This window comes from Enhydra lutris, unplaced genomic scaffold, assembly GCF_002288905.1.
Source record: "Enhydra lutris kenyoni isolate GAN:26980312 unplaced genomic scaffold, ASM228890v2 scaffoldscaffold94, whole genome shotgun sequence".
Classification (NCBI taxonomy): domain Eukaryota; kingdom Metazoa; phylum Chordata; class Mammalia; order Carnivora; family Mustelidae; genus Enhydra; species Enhydra lutris.
Window position 1 is genome coordinate 2,362,748 of NW_019154178.1, and position 23,920 is coordinate 2,386,667.

Here is a 23,920-nt window from a genome sequence, read left to right on the forward strand (position 1 = left end):
CGTGACCCGGTTAAACTCCTCTTGGCTTTTATGAGCCAGCGACTAGGGCCAGACCCTCTGTCACTCCTACCCTCTGCCGAGCCCTGGTCCCTTAACCCCTGGCAGCCCAGGGCAGGAAAGGGATGGCTGGAGCCGTGACAAGTTTGGCAGGCTGAAACCCTGGGTTTGCAGGGTACCTGGGGACAGTGGCCAGCCCTGGAAAAGGACAGCCTGCAACCTAGCCCAAGACCTGTTCTGGGGATCCCAAGCCATCTCCCAGATGCCTCCTCTCCCACTCTTTGATGATGGGAAACTGAAGAAGAGCCAGGGGTCCAGGAAGCCCTCTCCCCATTGAGATGAGCTGGAGCTTCGGGCAGAAGGGGAAGATCAGCAGGGCTGCAGACGGTGGGCACCAGGCCAGAGCAGCAGACTCCAGGATTGAAGAGGAAAGGGGCATGGGGGAGGGGAGAAGGGCAAGGTTCCCAGAGAAGAGAGTGGGGGCGTTTGAAGTACTGGATAAGATAGAACAAGGGCATTGGACTCACCGTCCCTGGGAGCAGGGGCAGGATAACAGGAGCGAAGGGCTTAGCTTCAGAAAGGCAGTCAGCCAGCCTCGGGAGGAGTCCTCCTCCAGGCTCCTCGGTGCACCCAGGGCAGCCGGCCTCCAGACCGTGATACCCAGCAGTCTGGGCGCCCACTTGGCTCCAGGGAGGAGGCCAGACCCCCCGCCCCTTTAGGCCAGCATCCCCAACCCCAGGGCGCTTCCGGCTGCAGACCAGGCCTAGGCTCCATGCTCCTTAGGGCCAGTGGGCCAGACTCCCTAGAGACAGAAGCAGAGGTGCAGGGGACTTGAGCCGAGTGAGGGAGGGCCCCAGAAGCTGGGGTTCTGGGTGCCTGCCCCCACACTCCCATCTTGAGTGGACAGGGAATTAAGAAGGGATACAAGAGTTCACAGTCGGGCCCCTTTGCAGGCTAGAACCTTGTCTTTCCAGTGACCCTCCCCCCATCCCTGCCCCTCCTTCAGCCGGCTGGAGAGGTGGGCAGTGGGGGAGGCCCCAGACTGACCTAGCCCTAATGGCTTTCCCTGGGCAGCATGAACAAAATGGGAAAAAGATGTGTGAGGTGGGAAACTCTGATTTCCTTTCTCCTGCGGGCACCAGCTCTGGAAAATGTTAGCTGTCAAAGAGAGACGGAACAGTCTCCGGCCTCCCCCTGCCCATGACCCTGGCCCAACCCATCCAGCAGGGGCCCCCAGCCTGCCCCCAGGCTGGCGCCTGAGCAGTTTGGCCAGGCTGCCCTGACGAAGCCCCACCTCCCATCTGTGTCTCCTCCACCAACCTGAGGAAGACATCTGTGGGGTGGGGGGCGATTAGCACTTGGGGACCCGCAGGGACATGTCCCTGGGGATCAAAGGAGCCAGCCAGCATCGCCTGGATTTTGTAGTCTCCTGCCTACTAAACCCCAGAGCTCTGGGACAGTCAGCCTCGGGATTCCAGGTCTCCCGAGGATCTGGACTTTCGGTGGGACCGTCTTCCTGCCAAGCTCGCAGGAACCGGCCCAGAGAGGGAGCCAGCCTGGGTCCTGGGCACTCGCAGGCCTTTCTTGCTGCTTATGGGCATTGTGGTCTCTGGGTGCCCAACCCCCTCTTTGGAGCTCCCAGACCCCCTGGGGCTAGGCCTCCAGGAGCCCCAGGGAACCGATACCCAAGCAGGGAGGCGGCGCTCTGTGCCTTGGCTGGAGGGTGTGCGTGGAGCAGGGCCGGGCCTAGCCTAGGAGGAAGCCACCAAGACACTCGGCCCTTTCTCCGAAGGCCCCTGTGCTCCTTCAGCAGCCCCACCGGCTCGCCCTTCAGGAAAGCCTCCCACGTCTACCCACTCTCCCAGCCCAGCCGAGAGCCCCAGTCCCGGCCTCGAGCTGCCAGGCTGGATTACCGGCCTCTTCCTCCCTCTGGGTCCTGGGCGTGGGCTCTGTCTCCCTCCCGGGCTCCCAGGGCAGGGGCAGTCCCCCTTCTTCCTCCTTCGGTTGTGGTTGGATCCATCTCAGGGACTCCTTCCAAAGAAGCAACCGAACAGGATCCCATGGGGCAGAAGGGAATGAGGAGACCAGGCCGACCCTCCTCTGGGGGAGCTGCCCTGACGAGGGAGGCCAGACAAACTGGGTTCGTGGAAATGCTCAGGCTGTGACAGATGGGCCAGCGTGGCAGGCCTGGCCAAGAGAGACCTGAGCGCCGTCCCCACGCTGTCTGTCTCCAGTCTGGCCCATCCCAAAGCCGCTCTTCAACCCTTCAGGACAGAATTTGGTTGAGCCTGGAAGACAAAGGTGTTTGTCTTTCTATGCCAAATTCTCCTTTTTTCTTTTTTTCTTTTTTTTTTTTTTAAGATTTTATTTATTTATTTGACAGAGAGAGATCACAAGCAGGCAGAGAGAAGAGGAAGCAGGCTCCCCGCTGAGCAGAGAGCCCAATGCGGGGCTCGATCCCAGGACCCTGAGACCATGACCTGAGCTGAAGGCAGAGGCTTAACTCACCGAGCCACCCAGGCGCCCCTCCATGCCAAATTCTTAAAACTGCCTCCTCTCTCCGCACCTCTCCCCCTATCTGCACCTCTCTCAGAATCTGACGTGTCACGTAAACCTTTCCAAGAAAGCCCAGGGTCAGTGGTGTCCCTGAGCGAGGCTAGACAGCAGACCTATTAAGCACGCAAGACTGCAGGTCAGCCCAGCCAAGTGGTGGGGGCAGAGAGGAGGGACATGACCCGAGCAGGGGCTCCGAAGGCGGTTGGGGTTGAGGTAGCCAGGGCCTCGGGGGGAAGCCCGGCCCCCTATGCCCCTAGATGGCCCTTACGCATTTCATCACTGCCTGGACGAGCTCTCACAGTCTGTCTGCCAGAGGCTGTGGCCAATTCCCAAAGCGGGCCACACTGGGTCCTGACCCCTGAGGGTGCGAGCGCTCCCTGGGCGCTCCGTGGTGGGTGGGCCGCGTGTACACAGCCCAGATGAGAGTTCAAAGGCCAGAATGTCTGCCTGGATTGAGGTGTTTGGGGGGCGCCTGGCCGGCTCAGTGACTCTTGATAGTTGGGTTGTGAGTTCGAGCCCCATGTCGGATATTGAACTTCCTCCAGAAAAGAAAGGCAAGAAAATAAACACTTGCTCAGGGTCACCCCCACCAAAGATCCTCCATGTGTGGGAAGCTAGTCTGTCCCGAAGCAGACCACTTACCACCGCTGCCCCGGCTCCTAGCGTCTCTTCCTTAGACAGAGCAAGAGCTCCGTGGTTCTCTCCCTCTCCTCTCCCTTCCCAGCAGCCCGGGGGCTGGAGGGGGGCTTCCTTTACACCCTGAGTCAGTTCAAACCACTCCTTTGTCAAAACCCTGCAGAGGCTGCCGTTCTGTGCAGAGAGAAGCTGCGTCCTTACAGTGGTCTAGAGGCTCTGTGGTTTCTGCTTCCCTCTGCCCTGCTCACCGACCCCGCTCCTACCCTTTCCTCTGCCCAGTCTGTTCCAGCGACACCGAGCTTGCTGCTCCCGAACATGCCAAGTGAACGCCTGCCTCAGGGCCCTTGCCCCTCTTGCTCTTTCTGGAATGTTCTTCCCCAGGTGTTTACACAATGGGTTTCCTCACTTTCTTCAGGCCTCTGCTCCCATGTCCTGTCCTCAGAGAGCTCTTCTCTCTACAACCCACCTACAGTCCTGTGTCCACGTGCACCTGCCTGCTCCTTACTGTCCTGCCCGGCACTCATCGGCCCCACTGCAAGGAACCCCACGTAGATTTTGCTGATCATACAACAGTGTCTGGCAAAGGCTGGTGCTCAATAACCGTTTCTGGACAAATAAATAAGTAGTAAACATGTGACTTCAGCCAAAATCAGTGACTATTAGACTGAAAGAAATAATCGACTGTGCTTTCCGTTAGTACTCTTGTTCTTTTTCTTTTTTTAAGATTTATTTGAGATAGAAAGAGAGAGAGCACGCGGCAGAGGGAGAGGGAGAAGCCGTTTTCCCGCCAAGCAGGAAGCCGGACGCGAGGCTCAGTCCCAGGACCCCAAGATCATGACCTGAGCTGAAGGCAGACGCTCAACCAACTGATCCCTCCAGGTGCCCCAGTCCTCTTGTTCCTGACTGAATCATGTATTTAACAGTCCTGGGGAGGGGCGTGAAAGAGGTACTCTGCAAATATCGGGTCTGCAAACGAGACCGGCCCAGCTCCCACGAGAGGGGTCGGGACCCCGCACGCTCCTTGGCGACGCCTTAGCCCCCTGAAGGCGCTCGTTGCTGCGCCTGCCCAGGTCCCTGAGGATCCAGCTCAGGCTCGCCCTTCCTGGGTCTCTAAGCCCACAGCTGGCCACGGGACATCTCTGACCCTCATTCAACAGCTCAGCCTCTCTAGGCCCTCTAGGGCTGCAAGTCCACGGGCTCCAGCACACCCCAGCCTCCCCTTGCCCCAACCACATAAACTCGCCACTTCTGCACTTGGGCTGCCGGATAAGGCCAGAAGACCTGCCAGCCGGCTTGCACACCCCTGCAAACCCAGGTTCCAAACCCAGCTTCTGCCCTCCGCGGGCCCGCCATCAGCCTCTGCAGCTCCCAGCTTCTGTCCCTTGGCTTCTGGCTCATACTCGGATTTCGTGAGCACACCAGGTCACCAGGGGCTGCCCAGAAACTTACCCATCCACCCCATACCGCCCACCTTCCTTTCAGTCCCAGAAGACAAGGGTCCCTACTGATGGTCAAGGTGAAGCTCGTCCTCCCCGTCTTTCGGGGCCCGCTATAGCTCCCAATTCATGCAAAAACCAGACCCTCTCCCTGGCTCTCATCTTACTGGCCCTCGCCGTGGTGTTGGACACTGTCCCGTTTCTGCTGGAGACTCTTCTGTTGCCCTCTGGTCCCTGGCAGCCTTCAACAGGCCTCCCTCCAGGCCTGTAAGATGGGCGTTCCCAAGCCTCTGATCTCAGCCTTGTGCTCTCCTGTATACACCTTCCTGCAGGAGGCCCTCGTGCCAGTCCAAGGCTCTTCACGCTGGTGAAGGACAGCCCTCTGTCCCCCGCAGGTCAGAAACATCAAGGCCATCTTTAATCTTCCTGCCCTGATGTCTAGGTCTTCTTGATTCTCCCTCCGCGGGGACACTCGCAGGCCTCCTCCCACTTCACTGATGCAGCCCTCCCTCAGCGCTCATCCAAAGTATCCACATGGAACTCGTCTCCTGGCCCTTCTCCAATCCAGCTTCCATTCCGCAGCCAGCACTATCCTCCCATCCAAGTGGGACCTCATGGGTCCCCTGCTTCAAATCCCGCAGCGGTCTTGGACAGCACTGGCTGTCTGACGTGAGCTGACGGGTTTCCCTTTGTCAGAGGGTGAGCGGCCAGCAGACAAAGACCACGCCGCTTCCCTCGTGTCTAGCCCCACGCCCGGCCCCCAGCGGTGCATCAGCAGGATCTGAGCGGAAGGGTTCCAAGTCTTCTCAGAGGCCGCGTGGCTGGGTCAACAGCAGAGTCAGGCCGTGGTGAAGACCAGAGGCTTGCCACCCGCACATGGCTACTGGGCCTGGGCAACATTTCTTCTGTCAACCCAGGCTTCTCCAGCTATCATGTGAGAGTATCAGCACCGGCCTCAGTGAGGACGGCGCAAGCACCCAGGGGACCGAGCACCAAGCACCCTGCCTGACCCAGGGACACCATTGTTGTTGACTGACAGCAGCCATTAACATCACGGGTAGAAAAGAGCCTCATGGTTTTCATTTTTAAGTAGGCTCCGTGCCCAGCGTGGAGCCCAACACGGGGCTTGAACTCACAACCCCAAGGTCAGGACCCGAGTGGAAACCAAGAGTCAGATGCTTAACCCTGAGCCACCCAGGCGTTCCGAGTCCCAGGGTTTCAAGGCTGGAACCCTTGATGCCACATTTAGTACGTGGCAGAATCCCACTCCAGCCACGGTGACAAGGTCACCGGCTCTCATGCCGCGAGCTGCTTGCCAGCGCCGGGAACGGGAGCGCTCTGGGAGCCGCACGCCCGCTGCGGAGGGAGGACACTCAGGACGCACCTGGCACAGTCACTCGTGGGCATTTGTCTCTGCACTTGGATCTGGGCTCCTGTGCCCTGGGGCAAGTCCTAATCCTAGCATTGTTGACTTTGCTATTGTCAGTTGTGATCCTCTGTTAACCCAGAAATCAAACGACTCCTCCTTGCAGGCCCACTGTGGCCACTGGCGGGGGGGGGGGGGGCAGCGCCACCCCCCTACTCAGGGAGAGCCACTGGGTTTGAGGAAGATTCAGAACACCGAGATGGCGTCTAGCAGGATACGCCTCTCCTCGCCTTGCCCCTCCCCAAGCTCACCTGCAGAGGGGGTCTCTGAATCACAGCACCCCCTCCCGCTGGGAAGGCAGTATCACCGGGAACATTTGTTTTCCCTACACGGGCTCCGGGCTCCATCCCAGGGACGGGCATTTCAGGGAAACACTTGATCAGGACTCACAAGGCAATCTGCAAGGGCGCTGGCCACCCTCAGAGGAAGCCAGGACCCTGGGAACAGCAGGGCAGAGAAGGAAGGGGACTTGGGCAGAGGGGTCTCGTGCAGCTTTGCAGGGCAAGCTGGGCTCTAACCAGGAACTGTGATGAGAGGAAACACGGAGGAAATGGTTGCAAGGTCCTCTGGGCCCCAGCTTCTTCCTGGTGAGCAAACGGCTCCTGCCAGCCCTGCACCAAGACCAGACGTGGCGGGAGCAGGGCGGGGTGGGGTGGGGTGGCTGGGTAAGGGGCCACCAGAGCCGCTGGCTGTTTACCCAGACGCACACAAAGCCGACCTCCAGTGAGACCTTCCCAGGTAGCTCCCAGTTTACTGATGACAAGCGGACTCCGACCTGCTCTCGAGTACTCCCCATTCTGGGTGCGGCCCTCCTCGATGATTCCCACCTGGAGGTGTGTGAGGACGCCTGGCACCTCTCCCAAGTGTCACAGACATTCCTCACGTCGGGCTCAGCAGGAACCAACTTGCTCAGGGCCCCACAGCCGCCTGGGCAAGCAGCCCCTTGCGGCCAGGACGGGACAGCAAGACCACAGCAAAGGTCTGGTGTGGCCACAGGAAACTCCCTGCTACCGGCTGCTGTGGCGCGAACGCCGTCCCGGGAGCCAAACCAGCCTGTTAAGAGGGCGCGAGTCCCGGAGCAGATGCCAAGGCCGCGTTCTCTCAAGACACAGCGCGCACAGCGATCCCAGACACGAGGTCAGGCCTGTGACTCACCCTCCCAAGCAGGACCGACCGGGATGGCATCACCAAGCACCTGTCCCTCCCGCAGGCCCACCTGACTCACGCTGCCGGCCACATCCCCTCTGCGGGAAGGCGTCTTCGGGGTTTGGGGCGTCACTGTAGGCGTGCTCGGTTCGCAGTGGGGACAAGGACAACGGAGCAGAGCACGTGGGCTACATGCAAAGGCTTGGTCGGCACTTCCTGATGACTTCCAGTGAACGGGGGGCCGACGGTGCCGTCCACCGAGACCCGCGGACCCTTGCTCAGCCACAGCCCCGTAAGACCTCATGCCAAGATTTTTCTGTTCCCCAAGTAAGCTCTATGTCCCACGGAGGGCTTGAACTCACGACTCCCGAGATCCAGAGCTGCATGCCTGACTTGAGCCAACCAGGCGCGCCTCCTCCTGAGGAAACTTTCTAACGGGAAGCTCTAACAGCAGCACACACACATTTCCGTTATAAAAGTTTATCGAGGGAATAATTTGAGTCTTTAGAGATAAAAGACTAAAAACCACGAAAACACTTAAAATTCTTTTTTAACCTACCAAGGGGGATCTGCATTAAACAAACCCTCCAAGACCTTAGGAAAGAGACTGCTTTCCTAAGTCAGGAAAATTGATTCCCCAGTCACACTCTTACCTCTACTGCCTTGGAGCCCGAAGGAGAACTGGACCTGCCCGGGGCCGGGCCCTCTGGAGGTCAGGGTGGGAAGGACGGGCGACAGGTGGGGACTCTCAGCTCAATGTGGAGTCTGGGATACACTGCCACCCCGCCAGGGTACTTGAGAGGGAAAGGGGGCGCTGCTCGTTACTTGAGAACAAAAGGCATAAAATGGGACCCGCAGCCTCCCCGGTGATAAGGCAGCTGGGACAGAGACTGCGCAGGGGCCCTGCCCGTGGAGGTCGAAGGCCCGCTGGAGGCCGGCACCCTGGGACCCGCGCTTAGCACCATGAAGAGGGGAGCGGCGCGGGGCCGTGGAGGCCTTAACCAGACACACGACACGATGCCTGACGTGAGATCTCACAACTATTAAGCCCGGGGTGGGCGTGTGTCCCCCTCACAGCTGAGCTCGCCAGCAGGCGGAGCCCCGGTTCTCCGGGGTCAGCGCCCCCGCTGCCGCTAGTCTTTCGGGGGGCTCTGGGCCAGGTGCTGCTCCCACTCGACTTCGACCAACTTGTACAGCTCCATGGCGGCCTGCGCGTCTTCTACGGACGAATGTCCGCTCTTCCCAACCTGAACACGGAAGGGAGACAAGCGCGTGAAGCCATAAGAGCCTCTCTCTTCCCTTCCCGACGGGCTCCCCCCGCCGACACGCCACCGCCGCTGGGTCGGGGCAGGCAGGGCTCGAGCCCCGCACTCCTGTCCGCCCCGGGTCCTGCTGCGGGCTCTACATGCCGCGCTGCTCTGCGCTCGCCACACACGACGTTCCAGGTCCCTGGTGGGCCTTCCGAGTCTGCACCTTCCGCCCCTTCCACAGCCGCTCTCTACACAGCGCGCGCCGCCCTCCTGCCAGGCAGGCCGTCCTTCTCCCCGTGCAAGCGTGTCACAGGAGACCCAGATGCCCACTCTGCAGGCTCTCAGAGCACCACGATGTGCCTTCTCCCTTTCCCAGCCGGGCTTCTGCACACACCTGAAGGTGTTCCCTCTCCTGAACACCACCCCCCAACTCCAGGACACTGCGCAGCAGAGAACAGGAACTGTGGCCCTACATACAGGTGGAGAGACCATGGGGCCCCTTTGTGCCAAGCTCTTCCCATCAGAGCGGCCCGCCTGCATCTCCGTCCAGGGTGATTCTGGGGCCAGAGTCTGCAGCGAGGCAGCACGGAGGGCTCCCCCACCCCCCACCCCCATCCCCCACGCCCGAGCCGAGGGCCTGGCAGCATCTGGGGAGTCGCTACCTGGATGTCCCGGTTCAGAAGCTTCTTGGTGAGAGTCTTCAGGGACATGGTGGCATTCTCCGGGCAGTCGGCCTTCCGGTTGAGGGGCGGGATGTGGGAGGTGTCACGGGTGAGGGACTTGGGGTGGAAGTACTGGAGGGCTTTGAAGTCGTTGTGGATGGCGTGTCCCACCACTATCTTCCCCGTGAGGATCTTCAAAATCTGCAACAGGCGCAGAGGATGTGGGGGTGAGGAGGCGGCGGCTGGGGGGGGTCCTGCGTCCCGGAGGCTCAACGTGCCCACGGGTCCCTCCAGACTCTCTTCCACCACGCGCTCGCCCGCCTCATCCCCCCCCACAAGGTTCCTTCCATCTGAGGTCCACCTCCGCTCCCCCAGAGCAGCTGCTGCCTGTGGCGTGACCTGGTTTGGATTTAGCAGCGGCTCGTATCCTCGTTTATTTCCACCCTGACAGCAGGTTACGTCGCCCAGTCCCAAATCCCAGTCCCGTGTAAGACGCCTGCTAACTCTCCAGTTCAGTTCAGGCTCCGTGAACCCCCCAGCCATTGCCACGTGCTGGACACATGCAGTCGAAGACGGGCTCCACGGAGGTCACAGGAGTCCCAAGTCACAGGCAAATAGTCATGCACGTGGGGCTTTTCTGGGGGTTGGGTCTATGGTTTCCATCAGACCCTGGAAGGGCCTACGAGCTACGAAAGAGACTCGGGCTGCAGAGGGAAGCGGTCCAGCAGCCTGGAACGCCAGCCCCGCTGCTCTCCCCATTCCCCAGCTGCCCGGGAACCTTATTCACACTAATCTTGAGACCAAGCAATAACCTGTCGCCGTTTCAGGATCTTAAGGCAGGAGAACAACCAAAGAATGTGCCATGAGGTCTGAAGGCCATTCCCCAAGTGGGGCCCCATTTGTGAACAAGAGCGGCAGTCCTGTGGTCAGTGCAGAACCCCCAGGAGCCCCCAAACGGGGCCAGACCCTCTAGCCTCACACCCCAGCGTGGGCACCGGGAAGGGCGTCAGGACGAAAACCGGACGGGAGTCCACGATCAACGAGGTCCCTGCAGGTTCCCGACAGCAACTGCCATTTGCCAGCCGCCAACACCTTCGCTGGGCGTTCATTCGACACACAGCCCTCCTCCGAGGTAAGCGGAGTTGAGATCTCAGACCCATTCCACCTCCCGCCTCTCCCCAGCCCTGCTCAGCGTGCCCACGGTCTGCGGCCCTTCCTCCCAAGTACTCTCTAGGATCGGCCCCGTCCGCTCTGACGACGCTCCTCGACGGTCAGGACGAGAACACAACCAGCAGAACAGACAGAGCGGCCGGGTCGGAGAACGCGGAGCTGAAGCCACCGACGCAAACCACGGGCGCCCCCTGGAGGCCCCCTGAGACCTGCCGCTTCCTCTCCACCTCCTCCCGCCCCTCGGGTCACCCTTTCCCTGTCCCTCCGCGCAGCTCCCCCGTCGGGCCTCCAGCACGGGGCCACCAAAGAGAGGTGTGCTCCGTGAGTGAAGCGAGAGCCCCGACACGCCTGCCCCGTGAGTTACATCCCCTCCGTTTCAGGCCACCTGCCCCAGGTGCGCACAGCACCCTGCGCAGGCGGCCCCCGCCAGTCCCACTCCTGCCACGCTGAAGCTTGAGAACTGTCTCCACCTCTCCGTGCTCAACCCCAAACTCCAGCTCTACCAGCCATTCCCAAACGGAGCCCTTTCCCTCGCCCTTCGCGGCTGCTGCTCTGCCCCTGGGCAGCGGTTCCCTCCCTGTGTGGATTCCCAGTTCCCAGAGGAGAAATGGTTTCGGGAGCGCAGGTAGGTCTCAGCTGCCCCGGTTCGGTCACGGCAGCGACCTGGAACTTCCCGGACTCTCAGCCTGCCTCACCTCAGCGGGAAGCCCCCTTCACCTGGCCGTCCACCTGCCTCCTTCCCAGGCTGACCCCGCTGGCTGAGGAAGGGCCCGAGCCTTGCTGTGTCCAGCGCACCCCATGCCTCTCACCTGGCCCCGGGCGACCTTGAAGGGGGTAGCATTCACCATGTGCTGCTTCCGGATGCCACTCCACCTGGTCCGGTAGTCCACGATGTGGCAGGGGGGAAGGACGTACTCATCATAGAGCACGTCTCCATGGTAGCTGACGATGCTACATCGGGCCAGGGAGCTGACGTGCCCCTTGGGTCCCGTGCCCACCATCTCACAGTCAATGGCCACCATCTTCTTCGGCATCTTCTGAGATGCTGCGGAACACTTATCGTCCGAATGAGGTTGGGGGGAGCTCTGTGGGGCATTCTTCTGAGTAAGGTTCTTCTGGGGGCCCTTCTTGTGGGGGCGAGCTGGATGGTTCCTAATCTTTGGGAGGGCACTCTGGAACTCCTCCAGCAAATCCACCTTCGCCACCGCGGACCCGGCCTTCTGCGCAGGGGCTGGGGTCAGCCACGGCACTGCAGCCTTCTTGTCCAGGGACTGCTCTGGTCCACTGCTGGAGACAACGGTCTTCTTTTTTGGAAGGGGAGAGACATTCCAAGTGCCATCCGCGCTCGAAGTCTCCCCTTTCTTTGCAGGTTCTGAGTTCAGCTTAGGCGCCTTGCTCGGTGGCTGGTTCTTCTTATTCAGAAAGCCCCTCCGTTCCAAGAATCGCCGCTTCCTGACGAATTTACGGTGCTTCGCATTCCCCTCAAATCCTTTTTTGGGGGGAGGCTCACCAAAATCCAGATTGAGGAGCAAGGTAGACATGAGAACAGCGGATGGCGAGGGCACAGGTGGGAAGAATGGTTACTGATGACAAGAAGACGGAGGACTCATCCTCTGCCGAACCCCGCGGGCCGACATCGGGAGGTCTGGAGGACACCCTGGGGAAGAAAGCGAACCTCGTAACCGAGCCGGCTCCGCTGGGGAACGGTAAGACCCACCTGCGGGGGGGCTTAAGGCTGGAAAGACAGCAGAGCCACCCGCCAGAGTGGGAATGAACCCGGAACGGGAAACGCCGTTCGGAGCACGGTCCGAGCCGGGAACCCAAGACGCTGGCGCGGCCCCCAGCTCACCAGCTGCAAGGCTCGCAAGGGTCACCTGCCCTCGGCCGAGCTCAGTCTCATTCCGAAACCGAGGGGGCTGTCGGGCCAACGAGCTCGAAGTCGGAGCCCGGCGAGCCAGAACCGGGGAGCTCCATCGTCCGCCCGGGCGGGGAGGTCTTAGTGTGGTCGCGGGCAGTGGCGGGGCCGGCCCAGGGGGTCTGGATCGCCCCGCCCCCCCCCGCGCGGCTCCCTCGGCCCCCGGTGCGGCGACCCCCGCGCGCATCGCACCTCAGCCCCGCTCCCGACACAGGCCCTCTGACAACACCCATCCGCCGGGGGAACCGCCGCTGCGGGCCGCCTACGTCGGCGAGCACGCCGGGGGGGGGGGGGTCCGGCCACGGCGAGCGCCCCTCGCGCCCACACCTACCTCCCAGCGGCCCCGCTAAGAGCGGAAGCGCCCGGAGCCGGATGAGGAAGTCGGCGCGCGCCGGCGAGGTCCCGGCCGGTAGGCGCGCGGGTTGGACCGTGCCGGGGGCCGGCGTGCGCGCGCCCGCAGCGCCCCCGCCTCCGGGAGCGAGGCCAGGGACTCCGAGTGCGTGAGCAGCGGCAGTGGCGGCGGCGGCGGCGGCGGCGTGGGGGGCGGCGGGGGCGGGACGCGCTCCCCGGCCCCTCTAGCCCCGTGGAGGTACAACTCGAAGGTGGGGAGGCCGCGCCTCGCGAGAAACGCCGCTCGCGGGACCGGCCCCACTTCCGGGGCAGGCGGGAACTGCTCAGGGAGGGGCGGGCCCGGGCGCCGCGGCACGCCTCTGTGACGCCGTGCGCGGCGCCCCGCCCCACGTGTGCGCCCGCGCCGCTTCGCGAGCTGTGACGTCAGGGGGCGCGTCCGGTCTTCCGCCCCAGCGGCCCGCGGGGTAAGAGGTGTCGGGGGTGTGGGGAGCCGAGGGCCCTACCCCCGTGGCCCCGACCCTGGTCCCCGCACAGCGCGCGCTCGCGGCCGACGCCCCGGCTGGCCCCCGGGATGCCGGGCGTCTCGGCGCGCGGCCTCTCTCCGGAGCAGCGGAGACAGCTGGCGGTGAAGCTCACGCGCGTGCTGGCGCGCTACCGCCCCATCCTGGACGCCTACATCATCGTGAGCCCGGGGTGTGGGCGGGGCTGGGGGCGCGGCGGGAGGGGTGCGCGCGGCGGGCGGAGGGCCGGGGGGTGGCTTTTGCCCGGTCCTCCGCGCGTCTGTGCAGGAGGGGGTCCTCCGCCCTCGGTGTTCAGCTGACGTGCGCGTGAGGACTCCTGACCTCGGGGCGGCTGCTCGCCTCGCACGTCCCGAGGGAGGCGCGGGCGCGGGCGCGCTGTCCCGGAATCCGCCCCGCTGTGGCTGAACCCCTGGCTCAGCGGGGCGTGGAGTTAGAGCTTCGGGGTCGGGCTGCCTTCCTGCCTCCTTCGCCGGGTCAGCCGAGGCCTTTAAAGAAACTCCGAGCCCCGGCTTCGCCGCCGTGGTCTTCACCGCTGTCTGAAGGCTCACGGGGAAGCGTGAGGGAGCCGGTGGGTGAATGGCACCGGCGTCCACGGACGCGTTCGGCCCCCAGACCCAGAAGCACCCTTGACGCAGCTCTCTCCTTCGCTGATGTGCCCTCGAGGCCTTCCCTGAGCTCTGCCTGCAGGATAGATACCAAGTTCACCCGTTTGTTCCCATCTCCATTACTACCCCCGGGGGGCCAAGCCACTGTCCTCTCGCTCCTGGACCGCTTTCTAACTGATCTGTGTCCGCTCTGTGACCACTTCTTCACAAAGCAGCCTGATTGATCTCCTTAAAACCCACATCTGATGAGGGGTTTCTGGCTGGATCAGTGGTAGAGTAGTAAGTGTGAGCCTCAGGTTGGGTGTAGAGTTTGCTTAAGAGGAAAAAAAGAAGGGGCACCTGGGAGGCTCAGTGGGTTAGGCCGCTGCCTTCGGCTCAGGTCATGATCCCAGGGTCCTGGGATCGAGCCCTGCATCGGGCTCTCTGCTCAGTGGGGAGCCTGCTTCCCCCTCTCTCTCTGCCTGCCTCTCGGCCTGCTTGTGATCTCTGTCAAATAAATAAATAAATAAATAAAATCTTTGAAAAAGAAAAAAAAAATGCTGCCTTGTTTCCTGGATGCTTTCGTGAGCTCTTAACTCCTCACTGTTATCTAGAAAACGCTGCACAGTCTGTGCCCTGCTGCCTCTTGAAGGCCATCACGCTGGTTCTCCCACGTTCACTCTCCACACGTACTCTGGCCTGATTTCTGTTCTGCAGACATGGTGGGCACCTGGGCCTTTGCACTTACTCGTGTGCCTGAATGTTTTCCTGCACAGGAAGGCAGTAGAACAGCGGGGTTAGGGGCAAGAACTAGAGTCCAGTCGGTTTCAGATCCCAGCTTTGCTACTTAACTAGGTTTTCGAGTTGGACAAGTTACTGAACTGCAACGCGCAGTCTCCTTAGGTGTAAGACGGGAGCTGAGCGGCTACTTACAGGTTTGGTTGAAGATTAAATGCATTGATACGGGGAAAATGTTTTGGGCAGCGCCTGGCATATTAAAGTCTTTGATAAGTGTTTCCTGTTAGCGGAACTTTTAAAAGACTATTTGCTTGAGAGAGGGAGAGAGCACAGAAAGACAGTGAAAGGGAGAAGCAGGCTTCCGGCTGGCAGAGAGCCCAGTTTGGGGCTTGATCCCAGGACCCTGGGATCATGACCTGAGCTGAAGGCAGATCCACTTTTTTTGGATGAGAACTTTTAAGATCTACGCTCAGCAACTTTCAAATATGCAGTCCAGCACTGCTAGCTGTAGTCAGCCTGCCGTACGTTACTTCTCCGAGGTGTGTTTGTTTTACAACCAGCAGTTTGCTCTCTTTGGCCCCACATCCTCCCTCCCTCCGCAACTACTGCCTGGCCTTGCTCATCTGCCTTTGTGTGTCCATCATCCGCGTCTGGGCTCGAGCGCCAGCTCCTCAGACAAGTCCCTGTTGCTCTCTCTGGAGGAGTGCTCTCTCAGACTCCGTCAGACCCGCCTGATCAGGGCGGTCGGCCTGGCGTTTGATGCTACTTGGAGCTACTTTTTTTTTTTTTTTTTGGTCAGCTTTTCGAGAACAAGAACAGTGTCTGTTTCTTTGTGTGTTCTCTGAGCCTAGACTGGAGCTTGGTGCGTGAGCAGAACTCCAGAACAGGTGGGGAACAGCGTGTGACTAAAAATGCCGTCTGGCACGTGCAGCGTCCAGCACGCATAACGGCAGAGTGCTCAGTGGCAGCGTGCTGACGCCACAGGCCCGTCACTGTGCTGTCGCCCATGCAGCGGCGAAGACGCTGGCCCCGCCCTCAGGCTCAGCTGTGTGGAGCAGACACAGAGCAGCAGGCGGGGGGAGTGCAGCAAGGAGAGGCGGGTCCGGGATGCTGCCTGGGCCCCTGGGGTGTGGGGGCAGCAGTGACCAGGCTGGGGAGGGGCACCTGCTGGCTGCAGCCGGCGGCCCTCTGTCTGGAGGGCCCGGGAGGAGTGGGGAGGGCAGTGGCCAGCCCGCTTCTCCCCTCCTGCAGGAATTCTTCACAGACAACCTGTGGGCCACACTCCCAGGCTCATGGCAGGAAGCGCTGGATGGACTGAAGCCTCCCCAGCTGGCCACACAGCTGCTGGGGGTGCCCGGGGAAGGGGAAGTGGTCAGGTATGGGCAAGAGGGGCCCCGGGCTGGGGGACTCAGGCTCACAGTCTCCCCCGGGGCTTCCTGGGTTGCAGACTGGCGCGGTTGGGTTGCAACGGAGCTGTTCACTGGGGTCCCGGCCGGCCTGTCGCAGGTACAGCTCGGTGTGGCCCCTCTCCCTGCTCGCCCTGAAGTCCACAGCCTGTGCCCTGGCCTTTACCCGGACACCTGGGTTTCAGACCCCCTCCGAGTTCCTGGAGAACCCCAGCCAGAGCTCCCGCCTGACAGCTCCCTTCCGCAAACACGTCAGGCCCAAGAAGCAGCACGAGATCCGGAGGCTGGGAGAGGTGAGACGGCTGGCGTGCGGCGGCGTGTGCGAGCACACGCTGTGGGTTACCGCGGTGTGGGCACCTTGTGTCACCGGCATGACGGCCCTGGGCAGGCGTGCCATAATCCTGCCTCGAGGCTGCCTTTGGGTCACCTGTTCGTCCTTTGGATGGGTTGGTTGGCGGCTGTGTCCAAATCACTGTCCTCTTCCCGTTTCCCACCGCCACCGTCTGCTCTGGGCTTCCCGGCGGGGCTCCTCTGCTTGTTGGTACTGAGAGGAGCAGGGAGTGGAGCCTGAGCCTGGGGTCAGCGCCCTTCCTCTGGGTTTCCGCATCTCCTGTCTCTTCGTGGCCCCCCCCATCTCCCTCCGCCCCCTGCAGCCCCTCCCCCCTCACTGTGGGTGTTTGCTCTGGGAACCGAGGACCAGTGGCCAGGAGAGCTTTGTTCCCGCCTCTTGTAGTTGGTGAAGAAGCTGAGTGACCTCACGGGCTGCACCCAGGTTGTGGATATAGGTTCAGGCCAGGTGGGTCAGACCCCCAATATTCTGCGGTTTGGGGTTTGGGGTTTCTTTTCTTGAGTTGTGGGGATAGAAAGCAGGAGGCAGGTCGTGAGTCCACAGGCCCCTGGAAACAGGTGCTGGGGAGTGGTGGAAGTCGTCGGGCGGATAAGCTTTCTGGGGGTCTGGGCCACCTTCGAGGGAGGCGCTCGGGAGGGGCACTGAACAGGGCTGTCTCCGTCCTCGCTCTCGTGACCCCAGGGCCATCTCTCCCGGTACATGTCCCTGGGGCTGGGGCTGACGGTGAAGAGCGTTGAAGGGGATCCGAGACTGGTGGAGAGAGCCCAGCGCCTGGACCAGGAGCTCCTGCAGGCTCTGGAGAAAGAGGAGAAGAGGCACCCACAGGTAGGCCGGCTTCCCTGCAGCGGGGGCCGCGGGCGGGGTTTGGTTGGCTGGACTGGGGCACGGAAGCTGGACCTGCTCTTTCCCGTTTCCGGGGTTGAGATGGTGCCGTCTCTAATCCTGCTGCCCTCCCCCTCCCCCCACCGCCGCCCGAGGGCCCCCTTTCATCAGAGCCTCCTCAGATCTTACAGGGACTTTCTGGTTACCAAGTGCTTTCTACCCTGTGTGTTCTGCTCCGCCTGCCAGCCGGCCGGTCAGGTACCAGGCTGCTGACGGATGAGGGCACTGGGACTCGGGGAGGAGGTTTGCAGTTCCCTGGGAGGGGCCCAGAGTTCAGCCCGGCTCCTGATTCAAGGCTCAGTTGTCCCATTTCCCAGCTTCTCTCCCTCCTGGGAAGGAATGCAGAGGACACACCTCTTCCTGTGACCCAAGGTGGCACGGGGACAGCGGACAGACCTTACACCGGCCCTCGTTCCGTCCTACCCGCACAGGTGGTCCTCGCCGGCCCCCGCTGCTCCCCACAACATGTGGTTAGGTGGGTAGAGCCCACGGCCCTGTGCGAGGAGCTGCTGCTTCCCCTGGAGACCCTGCCTCGGGGCGGGGCCCGCCTGCTGCTGACTGGCCTCCATGTGTGCGGGGACCTGAGCGTCGCCCTGCTGAGGCACTTCTCATGCCCGGAGGTGGTGGCGCTGGCCTCGGTGGGCTGCTGCTACATGAAGCTGAGCGACCCTGGTGGCTACCCGCTGAGTCAGTGGGTGGCCGGGCTGCCAGGCCACGAGCTGCCCTACCGGCTGCGGGAGGGAGCCTGCCACGCCCTGGAGGAGTACGCAGGGCGGCTGCGGAGATCCGGCCCCGGCCTCCGCGCCCACTGCTACCGGGCAGCCCTGGAGACCGTCGTCCGGGGGGCCCGGCCTGAGCTCCGGAGGCCTGGCGTGCAGGGGATCCCCAGGGTCCACGAGCTCAAGATCGAAGAGTGAGGCTGGGGGGGGGGGGGGAGGGGGGGGGGGGGGGGGGGGCATCACCGCCTGAAGGTCTGATTCCCTCCCAGCCTTGCTTGTTGGTTTATCCTCAAGTCCTAAATGTGCCAGGTCAGTGCGTGTTGAGGTCTCGGGGGCAGTTCTCTGAATTTCTTGAGAAGGCAGTTGTCGCTCTCTTACGTGGGAGCTATTAAGTTTTTTAAATGCTGAAAATATAGTTAAATAATGGGACAGATCTGGCTGAAGATATATTTTGCAATTAATTTGCTACCGGACAGACCGCTCACAGCCAGAGAAACGTTTGAAAATGCGTTGTAGGGGGACACATGAAGCAAAGTTGCAGTCGAACGAGGACGGTTTTGACGGGCAGTGGAGGTTCTTAAACCCAAACTGAGTGCCGCCTGTGGCCCCCGCAGGTATGTGCAGCGGGGGCTCCAGCGGGTGGGGCTGGACCCCCGGCTGCCGCTGAATCTGGCCGCCCTGCGGGCCCACCTGTCCCAGGAGAACCGGGTGGTGGCCTTCTTCAGCCTGGCGCTGCTTCTTGCCCCACTAGTGGAGACGCTGATTCTGCTGGACCGGCTGCTCTACCTTCAGGAGCAGGGTGAGCGCCGGGTGGGGGACAGGACGCAGGGTGGGTGGGGCCAGAGTGCTGAGGCTCCTCCTCCAGGCCCGCAGCCCCCACACCTGTTGGGCTGCCCGGGGGTGGGAGCCCGGTCAGTGCAGATCGCTGCGGAATCAGATTCCAACCTTGAGCCGCATTTTTTTTTTTTAAGGATTTTATTTATGTATTTGACAGAGATCACAAATAGGCAGAGAGGCAGGCCGGGGCGGGGGGGGGCAGGCTCCCTGCTGAGCAAAGAGCCTGATGTGGGTTGATCCCAGGACCCTGAGATCATGACCGAGCAGAAGGCAGAGGCTTAACCCACTGAGCCACCCAGGTGCCCCCGAGCCGCATTTTAAGCCAGAACCCCAGGCTTCAAGAACGTACAGTGGACATCATATTCCTGGTAGAGAACTGGGTCTGCTTAGACACCCTGAAGCCTTCCCCGGGGGTAACGGGCTCTGCCCACAGGCTGCCAGGGGATGACTGAGAGTCGGCACTCTTCCTTCCTGAGTAGCCCTGCCACTTTCTCCCAGGCTTCCACGCTGAGCTCCTGCCCATCTTCAGTCCTGAGCTCTCTCCTAGAAACCTGGTTCTGGTGGCTACAAAGAGGCCGCTGGGGGAAGCCTTCTCTCTTCTGGAGACTGAAGACCGCTGACAGACACCATCTGAGACTACCCAGCCCCACCACTCAGAGCGCCAGCATCCTCTACCCTTGTTCCGTGTTTGTGTTCTACAATGTAAAGATGTATTTTTAATTTATTAAACAAGTGTAGTCTTCATCTCTCTGCCATTATTGGTCAGCGTGGAAAAGGACAGACATCAGCCTCCTCTGGGAAGATGCTGAGGTGCGGCAGCTGGGCCTCACGCCCCCCACCCCTACCGCCCGCCCCCGTGGGAGGCGCCCCATCCCTCACGGGTCTCTTGCCCAGCGGGCTGCAGGCCCTGCCCTGGGGGAGGCTGGCAAACTTCCATCCAGGTTCTGGCAGTACGTGAGGAGGCCCCTTCCTTCAGTCCCAGAAACAGTGCCGGGGTCAGGTGGCTCCATCTACCGGAAGGCAAGAGCTGCACACAGGGGAGGGGAGGACTCCTAGCTCTTTACTGAGGTCTGGAGAAGAGTGGCCCTGGCCTTCACGACGAAGACGAGGGGAGAGGCTGCTCTCCTGGGTTCAGTACCAGTAGACTTTCTTGTGTCTCCGCGGCTCCTGGATCCCCATGGCCTCCATCACCTCCTCCTCCAGTGTCTTTAAACGGGGCACGTAGGTTCTTTCTAGAGCATCTGCCACCGAGGTGTCTTTGGGACCATCTTGTTGAGCCAGAGGAAGGAACACAAGTGGGAGGGCTTCTTAACACCCCTCACTCCCACTCCTCCCAGCCCCTGCCTCCTTCTTGCCCCTCAGTCCACGCCTCACCAATCCACGTCTCAGGGACGATGCCGTCTGCCCTGGGAAAATCAGGTTTGGGGATAATTCTTCCCGATCTCGAGGAGACACGAACGCGCTCTCCCGCCTCAGTGAATCTCCATTCCACCTCGGTGGGTTTCCTAGTGGGTGGAAGAGAAAAACCCGGCATGGGAACCAGCTCTTCCTGCCGTGTTCTGCCCAAAAAAGCCAGTGGCTGAAAACAGGTCACCATCTTGTCGCTGTTCATCTGTACTGGGGTGACCTAGAGGGGCTCATGTCCATCACATGGACAGCCCCTCTCAACTTCGGAGCCCGCGACCCACTGTTCCTTTGGTATCAGTGTGGTCAACAGCTACGTAGACACGCAGGGTGGGAAACCCTCTGACCAGGGCCACGTGTGCTTGCCTGTCCACGGGGTCCACAAGCTTGACCTGGTTGTGGAGCAAGGGCGCTTCGCTGGGGATCATAGTTCCCCTGAAGTCTGCGGTCTTGCCGACGTAGCGGTAGTGCTGTTGGAAGAAAGCCGTTGCCTTCAGCCCCAGGGGAACAGCAGAGCAGTCAGCTGTGTCCCTGCCCCTGCAGCTCGTCTCCTCCTGCCCTGGCTGCTCACCGCACAGTGACAGAAGGAACGGAGCAGCCCCGTCTCTCTCCACTCACCGTGTTCAGTCCCTCCAGGACCACCCAGTTGCGCTGCCGGATGACCTGAACCACTTTGCCTTGCTTCCCAGCATCCTTGCCTTCCAGGACCTCCACCTGCGGGAAGACGTGCGGGTCAGGGAGGGGCGCTTGTCCAGGAGCCCCCCCCGCCACTCCGCCCCATCCGAGGCTCTCACCGTGTCCCCACAGAACAGATGCCACTCTTCATCAGAGATGGGCTCCACAGCCACTCGGCGCCGCCGGGTCCCTGGAGGGTTCTTCCTCCTGTCTGCAAGGGAGCCCGGACGGCTCATCCCATAGCGGTAGTCGCGGGGCAGAGTGACCTTGGATGCCAAGGCCAGCAGGGCAGAGAGACGCATGGCTGGAGGCCGGGAGAAGTCCCCTGGCCAGGGAAGACCCAGAAGCCTTCTCAGTCAGCTCTGAAGTGGATGGATGGAGGGGCGCCTGGCTGGCTTGGTCGGGAGAGCACGTGACACTCAAGCTCAGGGTCCTGAGTTCAAGCCCCACATTGGGTGTGGAGCCTACAGTAAACAAACAAACAACTAACTAAAAGCCAAAAAACCCCCACAGAATAGACAGACAGAAACAAGTGGGCAAAGAAGCGAGGGAAAGAATTTTTTTTGCGCTCAGTCCATTGCTAAATGGATCTCACTGAATCCCCATGACATGTTCTCTTCACTTTACAGATGACAAAGGACTTACTGAGGTTCGGTGACTTGCCCGTGGTCTAAAGCTACTACGTGAGAACTGACATTCACACCCATGTGTCTGACTTCAAAGTACAAAAAGTTCCCCAAGGCCAGGGACTGTGCCATCTGGGTCACCCCTGAGTCCGGCAGATCCAAGCAGGGCTCGGCATATAGTGGACACTCTGTAAACAGTTCTCAGATACACGCACAGACAGCAAGTAGGAAACACACCGGGAAGGGGATCAAATCAGGGGCACACGGCCAAGGGGCAGGCAATTATAAGAAAAATCACAGAAAAAAAGGGGGGGATTAAAATGTTGCTACACCACTTCCCATTCCTAAATTCATTCAGGAAACAAGCACTCCTCCTCCCTAAGACACCTTTTTTTTTTTTTTAATATTTTATTTATTTGACAGATCACAAGTAGGCAGAGAGTCAGGCAGAGAGAGAGGGGGAAGCAGGCTCCCTGCCGAGCAGAAAGCCCGATGCGGGGCTCGATCCCAGGACCCCGAGACCATGACCTGAGCCGAAGGCAGAGGCTTAACCCACTGAGCCACCCAGGCGCCCCGACAGCTTCTTTTCTAAAGGAAAAGGCCCCAGGGCCAGACTCTAGGATGACAGAGTCCTGGATTTCCCAACTAAGTATGTACTGGGAGCCTCCCAATTTTGGATGATGAACTAAGTCAGTGGGCTGATGAGAGAACCGAGGCAGAAATACTAAGCTCTTCTACCTGCCCGGCACCACGCAGCTTTCCTGCATCCCGCACTAAGGGAAGAGGATGGAGGGGGTGCCTGGGGGGCTCAGTTGGTTGGGCGGTTAAGCGTGGCACTCTTGATTTCGGCTCAGGTCACCATCTCAGGGCATAAGACTGAGTCCTGCACTGGACTCCACACTCAGCAGGGAGAGATGATCTCTCCCTCGGCACATGCTCTCACACTCTTCCAATAAATGCATAAATCCTTTTTAAAAAGGGGGAGAGAAAAAGAATGGAGCAGGGACTGTTAATCTTATTTTGTAGCTAAGAACGGAGTCTAACTTCAACGTACAAATAAAGCATTCTTGGGGTGCCTGGGGGGGCTCAGTCAGTTGAGCATCATCTGCCTTCAGCTCAGGTCATGCTCCCGGGTCCTGGGATGCAGCCCTGCATGAGGCTCCCCGCTCAGCAGGGAGTCTGCGTCTCCCTCTTCCTCTGCCTGCCATTCCCCCTGCTTGTGCGCTCTGTCGAAAAGGTAAAAAATTTTAAAAATAAGATCTTTAAAAAATAACAAAGTGAAGGGCATTCTCCTGGCACAAAGCGCTGCTGGGGTCAGAGAGCTGCGGCCCCTCCGTGCTCACCGCCTTACTCTGCCGCAACCCAACGCCTGCGCCTGTTTCCTCACCCCTGACACTCCGCAGGTTCCCCTCGGTCTGAACAGAGCGCAGAGCGAAGTCCTGTCAACGGTAGCACGTCTTGCGGCAAACGAAACATGCGTACACTCGGGCAGAGACCTCGACATTTATGCGAAGGGAGAGCGGGGCCCGGGCGGCTCAGCCGGTTAAGCCTCTGCCTTCGGCTCAGGTCATGATCTCAGGGTCCTGGGATCCAGCCCCGCGTCGGGCTCTCTGCTCAGCGGGGAGCCTGCTTCTACCCCCTCCCCGCCCCGCCTCTCTGCCTGCTTGTGATCTCTGTCAAATGAATAAATAAAAAATCTTAAAATAAAAAATTTTTCGGGAAGGAAGGAGAGCCCCAGGGCTCGCTCGAGGCGAGGAAACGGGCGCGGCTCCTTCCTTCTGCTCCAATACGCTCACTGCGCGGGGGGGGGGGGGGGGGGGACAAAACCCGACCCGCTTGGCCTGAGCGTCGGCCGCCCCCCCCCCATACTTCCCTGTGCGGAAACCACGACGCCCGGCGCTGTCCCCAGCGAACGTCGGGCCCACGGCTCCCCGCAGATCCAACCCGCGCGTCGGAGCGCAGCCCCGGGCCCCGCCGAGCGCAGGGAGCCGCCCCGCCGGGCTGGGAACGAAGCGGCAGGGGCACGGACCACTGGGTCGGTTCCGCAGACGAGGAAACCCGGGGGCTACTTCAGCCGCCGGATCGGGGCGAGGGGCCCGGGTCTGCAGCTCCGAGAGGAGACCCCGGAAGCCGGCCCGCTGGACCCGCCCTCGTCTCCCGCACACCCTGGAGGGACGTCCTCGGGGGGCTTCCGCGGCGTGCCCCGGCGCCGCGCCCCCCCCTCCCCGGCTCCAGCAGTCGTCGGCACCCACCCGTTCCCGGCAGCCCACTGAGCACGGCCGGGGCAAACGAAGGCCCTTCCAGACCCCGGCTCCCGGACGACCCTGGCGAAGTCACCACCCTGTGCGTACCCGACGCTCACCTCGGCTTCCCGCCGCGCCGCCTGCACATGCGCCCTGGCACCCCCCCACCGCCGCGGTCCCTGGGCTTTCTGGGAAATGTAGTCCAAATGCGAGCGGACCCTCGGGCCAACCTCGCTGTGCAAGCTGGGAGTTGTAGTCCGCCGCCTGGAAGCGAGCTGCAAACAGGAAATTTGGTCGGGTAGGAAATGAGGAAACGTAAGAACACCGAGAAGCACGTCGGAAGTTGAAGGCCGGGCGGGATAGGCCTCAGCGCCCGGCAACGTTCCCTCAC

General features: G+C 61.2%; 3 protein-coding genes across 6 annotated transcripts; 1 reads left to right on the forward strand and 2 right to left on the reverse strand.

Moving 5' to 3' along the window:
- Positions 1-7,661: 7,661 nt before the first annotated feature.
- LOC111138859 (interferon stimulated exonuclease gene 20 like 2) lies at positions 7,662-12,728 on the reverse strand. The gene is made up of 4 exons (XM_022490778.1): positions 12,526-12,728; positions 11,089-11,936; positions 9,110-9,310; positions 7,662-8,444 (listed from the first exon to the last, which is right to left on the reverse strand). Exons 2-4 carry the CDS (start codon positions 11,818-11,820, stop codon positions 8,331-8,333), a joined length of 1,047 nt encoding a protein of 348 aa, XP_022346486.1. The 5' UTR covers positions 11,821-11,936; positions 12,526-12,728; the 3' UTR covers positions 7,662-8,330.
- A 1-nt stretch (position 12,729) lies between these two features.
- On the forward strand, positions 12,730-19,325 carry LOC111138857 (ribosomal RNA adenine dimethylase domain containing 1). Of its 2 annotated transcripts, XM_022490777.1 has the most exons (8): positions 12,730-13,227; positions 15,640-15,764; positions 15,895-16,087; positions 16,528-16,590; positions 16,825-16,968; positions 17,457-17,938; positions 18,359-18,543; positions 19,080-19,325. In XM_022490777.1, exons 1-8 carry the CDS (start codon positions 13,117-13,119, stop codon positions 19,199-19,201), a joined length of 1,425 nt encoding a protein of 474 aa, XP_022346485.1. In that variant the 5' UTR covers positions 12,730-13,116; the 3' UTR covers positions 19,202-19,325. The 2 variants fall into 2 exon arrangements, with proteins under 2 accessions (XP_022346485.1, XP_022346484.1); XM_022490776.1 differs by lacking the exon at positions 12,730-13,227 and having other exon boundaries at positions 14,833-15,764.
- Positions 19,326-19,394: 69 nt separating this feature from the next.
- Positions 19,395-23,672, reverse strand: LOC111138860 (mitochondrial ribosomal protein L24). 3 transcript variants are annotated; one of them, XM_022490782.1, is made up of 7 exons: positions 23,539-23,672; positions 23,353-23,354; positions 20,780-21,124; positions 20,604-20,699; positions 20,352-20,455; positions 19,956-20,086; positions 19,395-19,849 (listed from the first exon to the last, which is right to left on the reverse strand). In XM_022490782.1, exons 3-7 carry the CDS (start codon positions 20,960-20,962, stop codon positions 19,713-19,715), a joined length of 651 nt encoding a protein of 216 aa, XP_022346490.1. In that variant the 5' UTR covers positions 20,963-21,124; positions 23,353-23,354; positions 23,539-23,672; the 3' UTR covers positions 19,395-19,712. The 3 variants fall into 3 exon arrangements, with proteins under 3 accessions (XP_022346490.1, XP_022346488.1, XP_022346487.1); XM_022490780.1 differs by lacking the exon at positions 23,353-23,354; XM_022490779.1 differs by lacking the exons at positions 23,353-23,354; positions 23,539-23,672 and having other exon boundaries at positions 20,780-21,690.
- Positions 23,673-23,920: the final 248 nt, after the last annotated feature.

Coding starts and splice junctions, on each gene's coding strand:
- LOC111138859 (XM_022490778.1), bottom strand. CDS start 11,820: ATGTCTACCTTGCTCCTCAATCTGGATTTTGGTGAGCCTCCCCCCAAA. Junction 9,311..11,088: donor TCAAGGTCGCCCGGGGCCAG/GTGAGAGGCATG, acceptor CGCCTGTTGCAG/ATTTTGAAGATCCTCACGGG. Junction 8,445..9,109: donor TTCTGAACCGGGACATCCAG/GTAGCGACTCCC, acceptor TTCCGTGTTCAG/GTTGGGAAGAGCGGACATTC.
- LOC111138857 (XM_022490776.1), top strand. CDS start 15,496: ATGCTGCCTGGGCCCCTGGGGTGTGGGGGCAGCAGTGACCAGGCTGGG. Junction 16,591..16,824: donor TGGATATAGGTTCAGGCCAG/GTGGGTCAGACC, acceptor TCGTGACCCCAG/GGCCATCTCTCCCGGTACAT. Junction 16,969..17,456: donor AGGAGAAGAGGCACCCACAG/GTAGGCCGGCTT, acceptor CTACCCGCACAG/GTGGTCCTCGCCGGCCCCCG.
- LOC111138860 (XM_022490780.1), bottom strand. CDS start 20,962: ATGCGTCTCTCTGCCCTGCTGGCCTTGGCATCCAAGGTCACTCTGCCC. Junction 20,700..20,779: donor ATCTGTTCTGTGGGGACACG/GTGAGAGCCTCG, acceptor GTCTTCCCGCAG/GTGGAGGTCCTGGAAGGCAA. Junction 20,087..20,351: donor CTTGTGGACCCCGTGGACAG/GCAAGCACACGT, acceptor TCCACCCACTAG/GAAACCCACCGAGGTGGAAT.